Source organism: Cardiocondyla obscurior, linkage group LG06, assembly GCF_019399895.1.
Source record: "Cardiocondyla obscurior isolate alpha-2009 linkage group LG06, Cobs3.1, whole genome shotgun sequence".
NCBI classification, from domain to species: domain Eukaryota; kingdom Metazoa; phylum Arthropoda; class Insecta; order Hymenoptera; family Formicidae; genus Cardiocondyla; species Cardiocondyla obscurior.
The window spans coordinates 5,628,550-5,647,767 of NC_091869.1; the positions used below are offsets into that span (position 1 = coordinate 5,628,550).

At 43.7% G+C, this 19,218-nt stretch overlaps 1 protein-coding gene across 1 annotated transcript; it reads right to left on the bottom strand.

The window, feature by feature from the left end:
* Nucleotides 1–462: 462 nt before the first annotated feature.
* Nucleotides 463–18,881, bottom strand: Exex (motor neuron and pancreas homeobox extra-extra). The gene is made up of 3 exons (XM_070657634.1): nucleotides 16,419–18,881; nucleotides 4,160–4,323; nucleotides 463–1,766 (listed from the first exon to the last, which is right to left on the bottom strand). Exons 1-3 carry the CDS (start codon nucleotides 17,641–17,643, stop codon nucleotides 1,524–1,526), a joined length of 1,632 nt encoding a protein of 543 aa, XP_070513735.1. The 5' UTR covers nucleotides 17,644–18,881; the 3' UTR covers nucleotides 463–1,523.
* Between the last annotated feature and the right edge of the window lie 337 nt (nucleotides 18,882–19,218).

The following is a 19,218-nucleotide window of genomic DNA, read 5'->3' on the forward strand; positions in this document are numbered from 1 at the left end:
CACTTGTCGCTCGAAATGCAAAATAAAATCTGATATCGTGACGTAATCGTGGATTTTTAGATTAAATTGTCGGCGGCTTCGTTGGTTTTTATCGCGAGGGTAAATTAGCTTTGCGCCGTACGCAATTTTTTTTAAATTATCAATTTTTTAATAATATTTTACTTATATATTAAATCGAAGAATATTTTTAATCATTTCTGAATATAATTAAGTATAGTACATTTTATTTGAAGAAAAGAAACCCACAAAAAAAAGGAAACATTTAATCCACAGGATCTTTAAGTAATATTTTCTTGAATATTTATAAAATATAATTTTTTAATAAATTTTTACGATCAATAATTTTAAATTAAATGTGCCAAATTAAATAAACGGTGTCAAAAAAAAAAAAAAATTAAGAAAAAGAGTAAAGATTTATTTAGATGATTATTTAGGAGAAAGAGAAGGATTTAACGAGTTTGCTCGGTTTCATAATTTATTTAGGAACTTCTCGCGATATTATACCGTGTATCTGCATCGCATTCACTAACTTAGAACCTATGCGGATAATATTTACATTCACATCGTATGTTATAAATGCATACATGCCAACGCTCGAGTAGCGTCCGTAGCCTCCGTGCTGGACCGTGAACGGTCCTGTTCTCTCTTTACACCATGTGTTATTAACAATAGTCGCGATTCTCAGCGTCTGCCTGGCGATTTCTTCTATCTTACAAGCCGAGCGAACACAGAATAAATAGCATCTAGGCATGTCTATATACAGGAGGAATTCAGATTAAATGGTGTATTTCGTCTCGGGATCTCATGAACCCCGAAATGAATCCTTACCGCACGCTGAGAGGAAAAGATAGTTTGCTTTTAGGCCCCGACTATAACTTTGCGACGTTTCCAAGTTGATTTAACTATACTCGTGGGCTGGAAATATCGTAAAGTCATAGTCCAGGCCGTAAATGACTATAATTTTTTTCTCTCGGCGCGGTGGATTTATCTAGTAGTCATTCGAACGCACTTTAATGCTCGTCTTCGCTTCCGGCGGGTAATAAAAATATTATAAAATACCAATATCCCGCTGGTTTGAGCAAGACGCTTCACCGGTGACGCTCGTGTGTCTAATAACAGCGTGATTAACAAGCGAGGTGTCGTTAATGATCGTGCGCTCGTAAATATAATTCCTTTGCACTTATTTACATTTGATTTTTGGAGTCGGCGGTAAATTACGTAGGCGAGATATATGTCTGTACATGAGAGAAGACTCGACTTATTATTTATTAGAAATTTTAGTTGAAATTGATTTTAGTTAGAAATGTCACAAAATTATGGATGTGAAAGTAATTATATATTTTTCTCTCGATGTGTGATTAATCAATATTTAAATACGTGGTTTATCCGTTTAAAAATAATTATTAAATCATAAAACAAAATTAACGGCGGAAATCTTGGACTTTCGAGTTCGGTGCAGTTATTATTATAATTTTTTTTCTTTTTTCTTTTTTTTTTTTCCTTTTTTAAAAATGCGAAGTCTTTTAAACTACGTAAGGACGATACAGGGGTTCCTGGAGGTCCGTGCCGGTCCTCTGGTTTTCCTGGAGTGTTCCTCTCGACTCCTCCGGGGTTCCAGGCGCGTTCACGCTGACGTCACTTCCGGTGTCCCTATCAGCGCTCCTCGCGCTTCCGGCTTCTTCGACCTTTCCGCTTGTGCGCGCCTCCTGCTGCGCCTTCTTGCTGCGTTTCCATTTCATTCTGCGGTTTTGAAACCAGATTTTCACCTGCAACGAGAGTGTAGCGTACTGTTATTTGCCAGTTCGTCAACACGCCCTATTTCCAACAAATTTATTAAAAAGATTTTGCGACGCGAAAAAGAGATCGAAGGAATCGCGCGTGTAGCGATAAGCGATTTCGGGGAACTATTTCGACGCTTATCTCGTATCCGATTGCAGATTTTGATTGCAGAATTGCGATATAATATTCGCGAGAAAAATAATTACGTATTATTTATTAATTAAACGTTATCTATTCTTATTTGTAATTATTATTAATTATAAGAACAGAATGCAATATTATTATCTGTCGAATATCATATATTCCTATTATTACCTGTAATTATTATAATTAATTATAAGCACTGATTAGAAGAATAGAAACAAGTCGTTGCCGCGGCTGTTCTGATCCGCGACCGATTTAATTTTATGGATGCGTGCTCCATAAGTGAAGTCGCGCGTGAGCCACCCCCGCGAGACGCCGTAAATCAGGTAGACAGATACAGGGACTCGATTCTTCCTCCCCAATCGTAAGAAAACGATGTAAATCTTTCGGACAACATATCATGCGCCCGGGCCAATCCCCTTCCAGACGCGCCGTATTATATCTTCACCCTCTATGTGGGAGCGGGACTTTCTCATACGAATACGAATGGAAAAATCAGCTTCTCGTCGGGTCCTCGCTACCTGAACCATCTCGCGATTCTTGTCATAATCGCGGGATCGCAATCGTGACGACGCACCCGGGGGATAAATCGCGGATTTAAAATCGCTTTTGGAACCGCAATAAAACTTTAGGTTTCAGAAAAAAAAAGAAAGAAGAAAAAAAGGAAGGAATTTGGCTTTACGATAAAATCTGAAGATTAAAATTGTTTGCGATGGAAATGTGTGTTTCTCTTGAAATATCGAGTTTTAAGCTGTTATTTTCCGATCAGCTGGGTGATTTGACGGTACGTCACGCGCCGGGAACTTACGTAAATCACTCGTGTCGCGTTAACAAATAATTCGAGGATAAACAAGACGCGGGGGTGAACCGAAGGGCGGGAAGGGACGAGTTGGACGAAAAAAATGGATCGAGTGGAGGTGAGGGGAGGAAAAAGAGCGACGCCCGCGAAAATAAATATTTGTTATGTCGCCGATAAACCGAGCGATAAAGCGCGGCGGGGCGGACGGGCCGAATCGCGCTGTAAATTATCTTGCGAGCCGAAATTAATCGACACCTTGCACACGGTGTGCACACCTAACCGGACAATGTATCACAATCCTATCTGGCGTTTCATCTGCACGTCTCGTTTGCGAATAAAATATTGAAAATCTTAAAACGATTCGGCAGGCTTAATTTAATTTAGTTTAATTAATAAATTATTTCATTTAGCGAGCAAATTGGTCGAACGTGGAATTTTCTTGTTGAGAATTTAAAGGAGAAAATAGCAGCGTGGGGAGATTTATCGGGCCGCCCTGCGGCCCTCGGGCCTTTGGCCATCTCGGCAAGCTCGCGCTCCGGACGGCAAATCGCTTCCACAGGCAGCGAACTCAGACGCGGGAAAGGCGGAGGCGAGGAGCGCGGCGGAATCGGTAAAATATCGAAACAAATCAGCGACTGAGCCCGCCATAACTCAGACTTTCACGTCTGTTTGCCGAGCGATCCGTCAGGGCTCGTAAGCTCCGGAGTTATGTTTAAGTTGTTGAACTACGCGAGAGAGGATTCGCGTGCACACGTCGCTGGCTGGAGGCGGTAGGGCCGGGATTATTCGAAGGGATTTCCTCTCTTTCGAGGGCTCTTCTTTTCCTGCGCCGCGTTCTCCCCCGCGACCTCGCGAATTTCCATTTTCGCGCTATTTACCGGTCGCTCCTCTTTGCAAGACGACTCCCGTCGCGAACTTAACGCCAACTTGATTCTAACTTCTGGTCCCTTCATCTCACTTCTTTCTCTTTTTTTTTTTTCCTCTCTTTTTTTCTCTATAGAACGTATTATTGATTCAATTTTTTGGCGATTCCGCCAATCGATTCCGTAACGCAAAGATATCTCCCGGCTTCCGAAAAGAGGAAGTCGATTTTATGCAAAGCAGAGCTTATTAATTTTTTTTTATCTCTTTAATATTTCGGCTGACAGTTGTAATAATAATTGTATGATTTTTTTTTCTATTTCAGAGTTTGGCAGCAAGTACGACGTCGATAAAGGCTATTTTATCGCGGATCTGCGTTACAAATGATTCATGAGCCCGTGCACTGCGTTTCTTCTCTCCGCTCAGACGTGAGTAATAAAAACTCTACTAATCGTGATACTTATCGGCAAGGTGATTCACAGGGCGTTATTAAATCGAGGCCGCTATTGAATTTGGGATATCGAAGGGGGAGGGGGAAGGGAAGTCGACACGAAATTTGATATCATTATCTCGTACCTGCGTTTCCGTGAGCATTAGCGACGTCGCGACCTCGAACCTCTTCGGTCTGCTGAGGTACTTGTTCTGCCGAAACTGCTTCTCCAACTCGAGGAGCTGCTGGGACGTGAATGCGGTTCTCGGCCTCCTAGTTTTGCCCAACAGCGCGTGTTGGGCCGCGCAACCTGTAATAATAAAAAAAAAAAAATTTTCTTTTAAGACTTTGTAATTAGTTACAACGCTGTCTTATTATGCTATTTATTTTATTATTATTTTATTGCATTTTAAATTTTATTTTTACTTTATTATTATCGTCTTATAGCTATAAAATCTATATCGTTTTTTTTCCCTTTTTATTAATTTATTTGCTAGCACGGAATTAAAGAATTCAATTAAGAGGCGTAATTAAAACGCGCGAAATAAGTCGCGAACGATTGTGCTTTTCGACGAAAGTTTTTAATTAAAAATAATATGCTTTATCAGGCTCGCATGTATCCAATAAAGGTCGCAAATTAAATGTGATTTCGGCAGGACCGGCAAAGCAGATCGGAGAAACAAAAATGATTCATTATCGCGAGCCGGGCGATCCAATAAAAATCATCGAATGCTAATGCAATTATCGTGAGTGTAAATCCCTATGGATTACGGGGGGATGATTTGGGGTTAGGCGATAGGGGCGGAAGGCCGCCCCTGCAATTAGCCCCGTGAATGACTCTTGGTCAGGGGAGAATTGCCGACTTATAACGCCATAGGCGTAGATCACCGGTGGAGTCCGACATAACGATCAAAGCGATCATGACCGGAAGCGCGCGATTAATTAATTCGCCACGAAGACGGGTAGTATTATTTCGCATGCGAAACAATTTGTTCATCACTTGGAAGTATAATTTATTACGAATTTTAATTACATATATTTTTATTTTATTTAATTCTTATTAAATTAATTTAATTCCATAGTTATTCATTTTACTTAATAATTATTACACGTTAATACTTATTAATTAATACCTAACTAATTTTTTTAAATAACCCAAGTAATTGAATTAAGATCGAAACTGAAATTACCTTCCTTCGAAAGGAAATTAATAAACAAAATTTAGACTCGAGAAATCTTCTTAAAGTAAAATATCGTTTGAGATTATCCGAAGTAGCGTTAATATTTTTGCTAAGTGTCCAATTTGCGGAGCGCCGCTCTGTCCGAAAATTCGACCGGGAAGACTTCGGCGTGCGCGCATATTTTTGTCACCGCGATGCCACGTGTTTTTGTTGTTGTTGCACCACGTCCACGGGTATCCGCGATTAGCAGGGAAGTGGGCTTTGCGTCATTGGCTTAAGCACCCTCGTAACTTAACTAGCAAGTGCGTGACCGGCTGTCAGTGTTTGTACACATGGCGGCGTTTAGCCGAGCGCATTCGGATTACCAGTCGACGCGTGATTCACTAAACTACGAGCAGGTACGCGTCCTCGCTTCTTCTCAAAGGGACATCGTGTATTTTGATATGCAGGGCGATTTTATGGCCGGCAGCACAAATAACCGGCCCTTCCCACTTCGATTATCGCCTTTTCACTCGATAATACATTAAGAATAAAATAAATTAATATTAGAAAGATATAAAATAAAATAAAATAGAAAAATATAAAATAAAATTACAACGTTTGATATTGCTTATTCACTGGGCGATTAAATATTTCAATTCGTAGTTCATCAAAATTTGAATCTTTATCTTTATCATTAATGAGGCACGTAACGTTGTTTAAAAAAAAGTATAAATAATTAAAAAAAATACACGATTATGACGCTTGTCGCGCGCGAAGAGCGAGAGACTGCATTCGATAGCCGTTAGTATTTAGCCTGCAACGCATTTATCGGGTTATTTATTACCGGACAAAGTGGAGTCTGCCCTCCTCCGCCGGGCACATATGGCCCGACCGATGATTTCCCTTCCCGCTGATTCGTGACAATTATTATTTGCGCCATCGCGCTCCTCGTTCGGCTTATGATTTATCTTTATGTCCCCTTTTTTTTTTTTTTTTTTTTTTAATTCTGCGCGCTTCACACACTCGTTCTCGATCTAAACTTTCCACATGCTCGTGTGTCGCGACAAAAAGCATCGAATTCCTTGGCATGCTGGTCCAGCTATCGCGCCGGTGATCTTCGAGATAAAACTACCTTTAATTTCGCTGCGATCGGCGCGCGATTAATTCCGCAATCAATTGCGAAACTCTTATCGGCAATCACTTTCGGCCAACGTGACTGAAAGGTCGCGATAAAGTCCGTTTCTCGCAATATTTTGCTGATTAATTTCGCACGACAGTGATAATGTATCAGTAATAACGGTAATCGGCGCGAATTAAAGTTCGAAATAAATTTCGCGAGTGCGGAAACGAAGAAAGTCGCGGTCTTAGGGGCCGCGCCGGTATTCTTGAAGTGTTCGGGAAGCGAGAAGAGCGGTACAAATCGCCGTCGTAAATTATCAAGCCCTTTTCCGGCAAATTGGCCGGCTCGCGATAATTATTCATTGAGCGCGTTACGAGCGAAGAAATTCGTCCGATCGAGGGGGTTGGAAACTGACATACGGCGTCTACCCTTCTGTCGCGGGGAGTGTCGCGTTAACTGTAGCACTAACTAACTGCAAACAATCCCCCTTTTGAGTTAAATGACATAATAGAAACCGAAATAGTCGGAATTTAGGGCAGAAGCTGGTACGAATCAAAATATAAAAATATTTCATCGTAATTGTATTTTTTTTTATACATTATTTTAATTATTACCTTCATTATTTTACTTTTTATTTCGTTCGCTTCTGAGACGAAAGTCGGGCGAATGCGAAAAGCAGCGGTTTGACTTTTGTAAATGACATTCGCGATTAATTTCGGCAGTCTTGCGATACGTTTGCGCTCGAATTGTCCTAATTTCATCGTCCGCGTCTCGCCAAATTGATCATTTGGCACATTGACCGTCGATCGGGAAACGCGCAAACTGTGACAGATGTCGGCAAACACGGGAAGGGAGACTTTATCGAGTGGACAATCACCATTCGTGCTCTTATATCGAGCAAGGGGGAGGGGCCTCCGGGGGGCTTTTATCATGATAATTTAATTTATTTGGGGTCCCGTCGGCCGCTTCATGCCGGGGCCACCCTTAAACGGCGCCGATCATCGCGGCGGTAAACACCACCTATTATCTGTACTTAAAGCGATCGCTTCTCTCTCTCTCTCTCTTTCACTCTTTGTCACGGTTTCTCGTACCCCTGCAGCTTCCCACCCGAAAAATTACACTTTACCGGTCGCATGAATATTGTGGGGTACTGACGCAATGAGCGATGACGACGCGACGTCGCCCATTAAAGGACACAAAAGCGAGATAAAGATTAGTTAATATTTTTCTTCGAGTTTCTAAACTATATATTTTATTTTTTTAAATCAATTTTTTTTAGTAAACTGTGTTTCTGGATTTTAGTAACTGTGTTTCTGGATTTTTAATTTAATTATATTTAGCAGTAATTAAAATTAAGTTTTTTAATTGATAAAAAATGAAATTTTTATTAAAAGTAATTATTAATTTTCGAAGCGCGGCGAGCAGTTTGAAGAAATGACAATTATTATGAAATATTTGCGAGATTAATTATCCCACATGTAACTCTACCAGATCGGATCTCGCGCGACTATCTCTCTTTCTCTTTCTCTTTCTATTTTTTTTTTTTTTTTTTTTTTTTTTGGGTCGACGAATCGCGCGGTATCTCGGACTAACGAGTAACTACCCTCGTTAACTCCCGGGCGAAAGGTACGCTTAATTAAAACTGATTACTCGATCCGAGCTCCCGCAGGAACTTCACCTTCGTTTTTGGTCCCTTTTGCGTCGGCCGCCGGAACGTTGGCGCGTCACCGAATGACCCGGATGCTGCGCGGTGGAAAAGTATCGCGATATATTCCCCGTAGCGAAATAATCACGCGTGTGTGCGCATGCATCTTGCAAACAGAAATACTATTCTACCACGGACGCTTTTATTTTCCTAAAATAATTTTAGTATCGTTTTGTTAATAATAATATAATAATTTTATTATTTAATATCTTATTAATTTTTCGTCAAACTTTTTCTACTGACGCTAAAAATAATTACAAAATAATTTATAGTACTTATACAAATAATTAACGTGTCAATTTTAAAGAACTTTTTTTTTTAAAGGAGAGTATCTTAGGAATATTTAAAGATGCAAAAGAAAAGATTGTAAAATTTCGAAAACCGTACCGTGCTGCAACCCAGTTTCCGCGCGGAGCTTAATTAAGAAAGAATTTTTTTTTTCCTCCGGTAACAGCACGCGGTTCGTCTTTTACCGAGAGGCGCATCGATCCTGCCCTCTGTCACGAGTACACGGCTTCTGCGGACGCGGCCCTACGCGGTGGTCGAAAATGGCCTCCCTCTAATGGGCAGCAATTACCCAATAGCGAATTGCAAATTGGAATTAGCGTCCTAAATCGGCGTGTATACCTCTAACCGTGCCGCTGTACCCCCCTAACCGCGCGCGCGCGCGCGCGCTCGTCGTCTCGAGGGGGATGGAGCAGGGGATGCTGGGGGATCAAGGGTGCGGGAGGAGAACGTGGAGGGAAGGCGAGCGAAGGGGTTGGTAACGACTTCGTCGGCGGTGCCGTTCTCTCAGCTTTCGCTCCCGTACCCGCGCGTCCACGTGCGTGTGTTTATCTCCGCGTATGTGTGTGCGTCGCCGGCAAGCCCCGCCCGCGGTCCCCGATGCCCCCCTTCGCCGTGTCCCGCCCCCCGAATTATCTGCCCCTCAGACCCGAGAGCTAAACGAATCTAGGCGAGTAACGTCGGTATCCACCGTCTCGCCACCCCCGTCGCCGTCCGACAGCCACCCTCGACGTGCCGGGGATGATCGTAGATGGGAATGGAGCCGGACGAACGTAGAGAGAGAGAAGAGGGGGGGGGGAGCGAGAGGAAGCGAGGGAAGGAAGAGCGAGAAAAGAAAGGAAGAAGGAAAAGTTGGGCGAGTTTTATCAGGCTATTTTCCTTACCCGAAATGGCTGAATTTAATCCCGAACTCGGGCTCGCGAGCCCGCCACAAATCACGCCATAAACATCCGCGATGTTACTTCTTATTCCCGCCACCCCCCGTCCTCCTTTTCCCCCCGCGTTTCCGATTCGCCACTGGCTTTCTTCGCGAACAAGCGACACCCGATTCTATCGAGGAATCGAGATGCGCACCTCCATACGGCTAGTTTCTCAACGGAGATTTCTAAACGATTTTTTGAGCCTACTGGATACTAAGTTCTATCGATTATTTTAAAACTAGTCGCTTTTTTAACTCTTAAAGTAAAAATAAAACATATTTGAAAACCCTCTTTTTGAAATATTTTTAACATATTATTTTTTTATCTATATCTGGGGTATAAAAAAAAATTGAAAAGCGAGGATAGTGTACCAAAGATTTCTAATAATTATCCCCAAAGCGTAGTTTTCTTCAATTCCCATCGCATTAATATACCTTATTCGCTTTATTTCGGAAAAGCATTTAAACTCAATAAAAATAAAAAAAATAAAAAAACCCCAAAAAGCGATTTAAAGAAGCCGCGTTGAAAATTAGAGTTAGTCACCTTTAGTCTAAGCCTGGCAAAAGGGTCAAAGGTGTTCCGCGGCCGAAAGGAGCTCGACCGTCACGTATCTGGCGGCCGGTTGCTGCACGCACGCACGTGTGTACACACACGCATGCACACGCACGTACTCGCTGCTGTAGCTACGCGAATAGTATTACCGGCAAGACCGTATATAGACATGGGACGGCGCGTTTGAGCGAGCGCGCGGGATGTTACACATCGGGTAACCAAGATCTGTTTGCTTGCGGACGGCCAAACTAGCTGGCAGCTAATTCAGAAACGCCATTACCACCTATACGTTCATAGGCGGACCTGATGCGGCCGCCGCCGGCTTCCGGCGTGTGTATATCTGCGCACATGCACGCGCGGGTGTTTCGAGCGCGTCGGGTTTTGCTCTCTCTCTCTCTCCGGCTTTCGAGCTTTAATTCCAAACTGCGTCCCGGAAACAACATCGACCACCGTGGCTGCCACCCCCGAACGAGAAGTCAATCGCTAACGACGCTAATTCCGCTCGGCGCCGACTTGTCGCTCACCGAGCGACTGTCGTCCCTACGCCGGCGAAAGGGCGGCTCTTTTAGGACTCCCGACATCACTCGCGCCGAGAGATTTCTTTTAACTTCTTGCTATAAATTTATATTTCTATTTACATGGAAAATTTAATTAAATCAACTTTTCTTTACTTTTAACAAAGATAAATATAATGAGCAAAAATTTAATTATTTAGTTGATATAATTATTTAGTTGAAGCCGAAAGAAACTATATGTTCGGGACGATTCATATAAAATTATATGCCTTTCCTTGGAGGGATTTTTAATTTTTTTTTTTTGCGTTGTAATTGACAATGTCGAATTCTCGTGTCACGTTTATTTTAAATGAATACTCGATTAAATCTCCCGCGGGGAGTAGATAACGTAACGGAGATAACCCGCGCAATCAGCCGCGCAAACGCGGCTATCTAGAACACCATAAGCCGCGCGGTCGAATTAATAGGAATGTTGTTGGATTTCGAACAAATAAGAGTAATCCGTCCGCAATCGCCATATGTCGGAGCACGAAATATGAATGGTGGCATCACAGCCTGATAAGCACCGGCAGATATTCTTTCTTTACAATTTAACTCGCGATTTGGGCCGCTCCTTTAACCTGTCCACTTCAGATTATTTTTTAATTTTCTTTGTTATCGCGTTTATTACATCACGCGTCGCACACCGTCGCGCGCACAAAGAAACTGTTGTACTAAGAATTATTTCGTACCAAATCACGGCGTAATAATAATAAATGTAGTAATCGCAAAATATTTTAAATTATAATTTATAATAAAAGAAAATTAATTGTATTATAATAATTTTGTACTAAAAAAAAGATCAAGGAATTAACAGATTAAATACCGTGGCTAGTCACTATCTGTTTGCCACCGCATTTAATTTTATAATTTCTTAATGGTCTACAATTTCTGAGACGTCATAGTACTTAATTCTTACTGCAAAGTTTTCTCCGTGTCACGTTATTTTATATCGTTAATACAACACGACGCTTATTAAACCAATTATTTAAAATGAGAAAAAAAATTACTTTTGCATTCGTTATTATTTTATGATATTTTCAACGGCAAATATTATTCGACTTAATTTATATTTATCTTTAAAAAATATCACGAAATTATAATCGGTACCAAGAACAATTATACATTTTCTCTCGCTGTGGCTCTTCCGTAATTATTGCGCGACGTCATACATCCGTGATATTGTAAAAGCCAAAGTATGCAAAACGGCTAGGTGAGCGCGGCTCTCCGACGGAAACGCGGAAATTGGCCGTTTAAACGGACTATAAGTCCGCGGAGTTGCCATGGGAACGGCATGGTGACGGCGGTGCCGGAGCGCGACGGGACGCGGGAGGCTGCGAAGGGGATGAATAGACGGATGAATGACGCACAATTAACTAATTAAATCATCCGCCAACCCCTCGCGTGCGCGCGCGGGCGCTCTGTCTCTCGAGTATCATCCCCCTTTTGTTGGTAGAGTTTCCGCCGCCATCTCCTCGCCATTGTTTCTCCCCGTTCGTATGGACGGCGGGATCGCTTCGAAAAAAAAAAAGGAAGAGAAAAAAAAACGGGATTCCGGCCGTATCGTCACGTCGCTACCCTCTCACGGTTCGTCAAGTCGATTTAAGCCAAATTGCCGATCGAACTGTCCGTAAAGAAACGAATCCTCCTTAATTGCGGTTCTTCGAGGGGGAGGAGCTCCTTGTTTTCCACGGGCGAGTTACGCCGATCTCGCGTGAATCCCGGTCCGCTCGATAAAATACGCCGCGAAATGCATTCAAACTGATAACGAAATTGTCGGTGGGAATTTTTTTTGCAAATATTGCTCACGCCGACTGATCGCTCTGTAAAAACTCTCGACGTACCGCCGCGCTCGCTTTCAGATATTTAATTTCATTCTCACGACATTTGGCGGCGGAGATAAGTGCCGCGTTTTTTTTTTTTTTTTTTTTTTTTTTCGACGCCCTTCGGCAAATAACACCTCCCTTCATTTTGTTTGTGTCCTCTAAGAGGCCTCCCATTAGCTTGAAAAAATATCCGAACCGTCGCCCATTAGAGGAAAATTTGTAACTCGATTTACATCTACACGACGGAAAGATTTTTCGAGGAACGAGAAAGTACTCGCGGCGTTTTTCCACGCGAAAGTGACTAAAATCGAGAGAAAAAAAAAAGAAAAAAAAAATCCTTTAGAGCTCCTGTTTGCGAGTAACATTAAGATTTGTTCGTTAAATTCGGCGACGATGTTCTCTTAAAATATTATAAAATACATTAAAATTGCGGTCGCGGAATAAGATGGATCCGGCTCGCGTGGAAACAACGCCGGGGAGAATTTCGCGCCTCCATAATCGGCGGATTAAGCGAGCGCCGTCGTTAAATCGCCGGCACTAATATATGTAAAACAACGACGAGAATAAAAGTCGCGAGCCAGCGAGTTTTATCGCGCGCGCGAAATTTATCTCCCTGCGCGATTATTTATATATTTGCCATTGATATCGGCGCCTGCGATTAATATTGTTAAAACGCTTAAGGATTTTCTCGGTGCAAAAAGCCCGTGAATTTGCGAATGAATAATTTATTCCTTCCCGGGGGGGGGGGAGAGGGACAGTAATTATTACAATTGCGCGTCAACTCGCGCGAGCGATTAATCATCGCGCTATAAAAATCGACGGTGCTTCGCTAATCCGAAAGCCAATTGTCGACTACTGTCGATCATTGCTGATTGATGCGCGCGTCCATAAATAAATATATTTGAAAAATGTAAACGAGTTTTTGTTTGTATTAATTTATATCATTAACACAGATCTCAAGCAATTTTATTAAATACGAAACGTGGTAGCGTAAATTTTTCTAAAATTGCATTATATTATTTTTTCATATGAGAGAATGTCTTCACTTTTATATTATTAAGCAACTCGCGAATTTCCTCTAGCTCAGCGTAGAATTTCCTACGTTTTTCGTCAAATCATCCTCGACGTTAAAACCACTTTTTAACATTCGCGTCCAGTATAATAATCGTCTCTCCCCCCGGCACATAATCGTTATGATAACGACAGTGTCTCGCCGTTTCACCGGCCATTTCACTCGGCGGCGGCAATCGATGGCCGCAGAACCGCGCTAATTAGAGCGGCCGCGGGCCGTCCACTCGCAACGCGATATGGATAACTATCTACCGACGAGGGGGGTTGGGGGAAAGCTCCCCCCGACACGTGCGCTCATAGCGCGCTAGTTAAATTTCGATACCGTTACGCGCGGCACGGGATAGATGAAACATGGTGTTGTCGTTGCGTCGCATAACGCGCGACAAATATTCCGCAAATAAAAGCCGTCTCCCTTGCCCTTCGCCCCCTCGGTCCCCCTTTAGTCTCCTCTCTCCCGTGCTATTTGCAAAACGTCGCGCGGGGGTGGTACGCGGCAATTTTTAACAAGTCGAGCCGTGTACCGGCGATGGCCTCCGACGAGCATGCCAGGGTGGGCTGGCGGGAACAGGGGGGTCACTCGATGTATTCAACGCGCGTTTTATTTCGTGCCACACACGCGCGCATGCCGTGTCCCCTCTCCCGTTCTTTTTTTTTTTACCCGTTTTCCCTTTTTTGCGCTTGTTTTACGCTACCGCTCGATTTTTTTCGCCCTTTTTGGTCGGCGCCGGATTGCTCGGCAACTACCAATCAGGATCATCTGACAGGAAATACCCCGCGCGCCCGTCACCGCTCGCCACTACGCCTCTCATTTTTGTCTCCCCTCGTCCCCTCGGGGTGCTCGCCGCCATCGCCATACGTTCACTGACCAATTTGTTCGATAAAAGCCCCCGACTGATTGGCCTGACAACGCGGCCGCGGCTCTTTTTTCCGAGCGCGAGATTTACCGTGCTGGACTTCCGGGCTCCTTGTCGCGCCTCCCTTTCTCCGCGAGCCTTCTACCTTTCGAATATCTCCGGCGTCACCTGACGCCTTTCCACCCTCGTCCTTTTCTTTCCAAAAACGAGAGACCTGGGAGATAGTTTCTGTGATTCGTGGCGAGCTTTGAGAATTAGTTGGCAGCGGCGCGGTTCGTCGATTTGACGAATAAAGCTTTCGCTTCTACTCATCTTTTTTTTTTTTTTATTTTTTTTTTTTTTTTTTTTAACTATCGCGAGTTTGAGTAAAATTTATTAGACGAGATGCAAGAAAGTTATTTAACTGCTACATTTTAGAAAAAGATCAATGTGAATTTATTTTTGATAATAAAATTATTATTAAATTTAATTAAAAAAAAAAAAAAAAATTTATGATTAATTTTAATGAAAATTTTATTTTTTGTAACGCTTTTTAAATTATTTAACATGAACTTTTAGAAGAATTTCTTAATTCGAAAAGGAGTGCGAGCACGCAGAGCGTCACGCTGCTGTTATCGGGATCGTAAAATTTGTGTAACCGACCAATATGGTCTGGAGCGCGGTACATTAGACACGTAAACATGTACTATCTGCTCATCGCAGCGGCAATCTGTCTTTCGACGTTGCCTCTCACTTTCGAGTTAATAGCTGGTAATAGCCGTCGAGAGCTAACATAACACAGCCCTCCCACGCATGAGTTACCGTCAATCAGCGATATCGCCTGACGATCTACTCGCCCGAACCAAGGGCTTTCGATTTTGCGTAATAACGCCCTTCGAGAATACACCGACCAAGCTAGGCTCTTTATTTCATTACGCAAACTTGCTTTTCCATTTAATATTATTAATTGCAAATTTTTTTTTTTTATTTTATTTTCGAAAACTTGACCGACTGACAAAGTGATTCAAGCACTTTGTTAAATTAAATTAAAATTAAAATTAAAATTCGGAGAATAAAAAGAATAAGATAAACGATTAAAAATCGCTGTACTTCTCTTGGCAAATCTTTTTTACTACGAGCTCGACTTCAGACAGTTTTTCAAATCGAAATCTTCAGCGTCTATTATTCTTACGCGTTATCGCGCTCGTTATTTGTTGCGGATCCACGATCGGCGATAAACTCGCAATCAGCGTGTTTTTTCTTTCTGGGATCGGCATCGCCGGCTTAGGAGAGAGCGATTTACGAGGATCGTTATCGGCTTTAACGACCGTTATCGGCTAAACTCGATTCCTTCGCAAATTATTATCGAATAATTAATTTATCATTGTATTGAAACAAGATTAATGGCTTCACCGCGAAGGTCGAGTCACCTTTTTCCAACGGCATGTTACAGTGCTTGTGATTTCATTTTATATTACAAAGTCGCGGTTGCAGAACGATACAAGAAATCATGTTTATATATATATATATATATATATATATATATATATATATATATATATATATATATATTTCTTTTTATTTCGATTTCAAATGTAAAAAAATTTTTAGTTACATGATTTAGTATTTATTAATTATTATTTATTAATCGTATATTATTTAAAGTGTAATTTATATTTATTACTGACTTAAATCGGGCCTCTTTACTTACTTCTTGTAATAAAGACTCGTGTGAATTGGATTTTATCGCGGAATAACGAAATTCAATTTGTGCTGCTTTTTACAGCGTCGATAATTATTGATCGTCGTCGGATATCGCGCGATTAATTGCTTGTATCATTCTCTGGCGCGATCATTACGATACGATTCAATTAATTACAAGCGTTTCGACAGTGATCGATAATCTCACTTCAATGGACATGATTTATGTTTTTATTAGGCCCTGACGCAACTCCGAGTCTTTTTATATCATTCTAAATTTATAATTTCCGTAGATGCACATTATTACATACGAGTCTCTCAAATTATTTCCTCATATATAAAATAAAAATATCAAACTACCGGAAAATAAAATTCGCGCGAAAGACACATAAATTAATTCTTAATTATCATCAATCACGGTCGAAAACTTTATCAACATTATCTTTAATATTATTTTTATTAAACAAAAAACCTTTGATTGATGTGCCTTTCTTTTTTAATGCGACGGTTTCGGAATTCTATCCCAGAGTTTCTTTTCTCTCGTTGTTGCGAAATATAATTTTTTTTTCCTGTATTTCACGCGATAATTTCCGACAGTCTCGTGACTCATTAACGGGCAAGGTCCGCGATATATGAGAAAATCTTTGCGATCAGGTCTATTGTTCATCTACTCACCGGCTAATTCCGCGGGGAGCCTCGGGTACAGCATGCCGCTCCGGGCAAGCCACTCGAGCTGGAGTGGATGAATGTGATGCTGCTGAGGGTGAGGTCCTCCGGATTGGGGATGTCCGACGGGCTGACCCTCCTTGTGTATCGAATGGAAGGCGCTATTGCTAGGCGGATGATAGTACAATCCACCGGGATGGATGAGTGGTCCCGCGGGATGTAGTAAGAGGCCCTGATTTTGTCTGACCATCGCCGCGCCCACGCTGTAGGGCCCGGACGCGAGGCTCTGGTGACCTAGCACGCCGTTACTGGACGGATCTTCCGAGCCGGGCGATATCGGCGGGCTGGAAGCGGGACTGCGGCTCGCGTTGCTCCCGGGACTGGCGCTTCCGGTCCGCGTAGGGTCCACGTCAATCGACGTGTCGTCTTCGACGTTCTCCAGGCGGTCGCCGCGGTAGCCGCTGGTCCCCGTTTCGGGCCTGAATTGACCCCGCTGAATAGACAGGCCGGCGTCACCAGCGTGAAGGCCGAGGACGGCCTCGCGATTGGAGGAATGTCTGTCGCGAGCTTCGAGACTCGGCGAATCTGATTCATGATGCTGCGCGAATGGGTTCAACGAATTTCTCAAGGCAGTCCGCTGATCACCCGGGCACCTGATAGTGGGGGACTCTCGCTCCTGAACCCCCAGGTTTAAGCCGTCCGATTGAACACCGTGGCTTCTGGAGAACGATTTCTGCCGCTCAACCGAGGACTGATCCAGTTCGCTCTGCTTCGTGGCGCGACCCAGAAGAGCGTCGATACAGAAGGACGTTTTGCCGATGGAGCTGTTGTGCTGATTTGACGAGCTGAGGATGTAATTCTGCGGCGAGGACGTTCTCCCGGGCGAGCTTTCCACCTCGCGGCAGCGACTCGTCGCGATTTCGTCGCCGAAACATTTTCTGGAGGAGTTCTCCGACTCCTGGAAGAAGACCGGACCTGAGTGGTCCTTAGAAAAACGCTTGCTGCCGGCGTCTTCGTGATATCTGATCACTCTATCTTCCACGTCTGGCGACCTGGTGCCGACGAAGCGCACTTCTTCGAGGGATCTCACACGGCTGTCCAGCGGCGATCTAGCGTCTTCTGATCTGGGCGACGATCCTGGGTCCTGCAGCCTCTGTTGGAGATTGTACAGGTGCCGCGGGTGCTGGTGCAAGTCTTCGGAAACCATCTGCGGGTTGTAATGCATAGCTGCCATCTCCTGCGGCCGCCAACTCTCTAACACATACTTGTTACGACACCGCTGGCTTCTCAAATTCAGCCGTCACTCGAATCACGATTCTTCTGCTAGCACTTGCGTAAATCAATCGCCTACAAAAGTTTCTGAGGGATCAACGCAGTTCAAAGAACCGATTTTCAAGCTCGACACTGGATATGCGAAACTAATTTTGAGTACAACGGAGCCTCCGTCGGCTCAAGGCGGTACGGCGGGGAACGAGATTTTCAAGCGACGCTTCGCGCGATCGTAGGGGTCGCCAATTGATCCATAGCTCGATCGGCCGGCGGATCGAGGCGGGCGGTTGGATCTTTACACGGGGCCGACGAGCGGGCGGCTCGGCGTCGCGTCGCAAAGTGGCGTCCCACGAGTGACCGCGTGTCCGCCGAAAAAGCCTTTTCTCCCACTAGACGGAATCGTTGCAGCTGGCTTTCGACTACGCCCATCGCGGGCCGGGCGTGTCCGAGCTTACACACCCACGGGTCCCTTCAGCAAGGGTGAGACGCGGCGAGCAGCATCCAGTGAGTGCAACGGCGACGGCGATGCCACCCTGGAGCTTTTCCCCTCGACCAATCAGAGCCGGCGCGAGGGTTCGGCGCGCGAGCGACGCTGAGAGAGACGCGCAAAGGCTCTCCACGTGACCGCGGACGTCCGAGGGAGAGGCAGATAGGCGTGAAAACGCGTCGGAGGGTGCGAGTCTGCGGTGTCGTCTTGCGAGGAGTTCCTCGCGCACCAAGACGGTATTGTAATCGATATTATCGCGTCATTAATTTAGCCGGAGGCCCCAAACCCGTGGATCTGCTTGAAAGACGACAAGGCGTTCTATTCTATCCGGTCCCCGATTCACATCGTTATCAATCTTCTTCATTTTTCCTTAATCTCGAGGCTATTCTCGCGACACGGCGATTCGTGGGAATTGTTTTTCGGTCTCAACGTTCTCTGCGACGCTGGGCAATATGAAGGAAAGCTGTGATTTCGTATTGCGGAGGAGGCGAATTAATTGCGGACCTCGTTAAGAAGCTGATGTATTCCTTCGTTCGTTCAATTCGGGCTGTTTTCTCGATCGAGATGTCTTCCAAGAGAGGCCGAGCGTTTGAATTATCCGGGCAGACTTTCTTTCTTTTTTTTTTTTTTTAATTATCGCAGGCTTCTCTCGCTTCGTAAGCCAGTGTCGGATCGTCGCGGTTATCTTTTCCCGATTAACTTTAGATTAATTAATTTTATATATTTATAATGTAAATATTGAGATCGATCAAAATGCGAAATTTTTAAAGACACTCGGATTTGCATTGGCGGCCGAAATTTCTTATCGCGATGGTCGCGCGAGTCACGGGGATCAATTATAGCGCGAGTCCGATTATCTGTGAAACGTGTAATCAGAGATATGCGTATTAGTGGACATCCGTTCGGATAACATCGCGCAATGAAGTATTATATCAATAATACGTGCCGCGTTATCGGGTACCTAATAGTCGCCTAATAGGTATCACACCCCGTTTGCGGTAATCGTTCCCCTTATCAGCAGTCTCTTGTATCAGCGGAACGAATATTTGGTTA

Excerpts from the sequence above, each read along its gene's own strand:
- Exex (XM_070657634.1), bottom strand. The coding sequence starts at position 17,643 with ATGGCAGCTATGCATTACAACCCGCAGATGGTTTCCGAAGACTTGCAC. Across the intron at positions 4,324-16,418 it reads GCTCCCCGCGGAATTAGCCG|GTTGCGCGGCCCAACACGCG; the intron begins GTGAGTAGATGA and ends TTATTATTACAG. Across the intron at positions 1,767-4,159 it reads TAATGCTCACGGAAACGCAG|GTGAAAATCTGGTTTCAAAA; the intron begins GTACGAGATAAT and ends CTCTCGTTGCAG.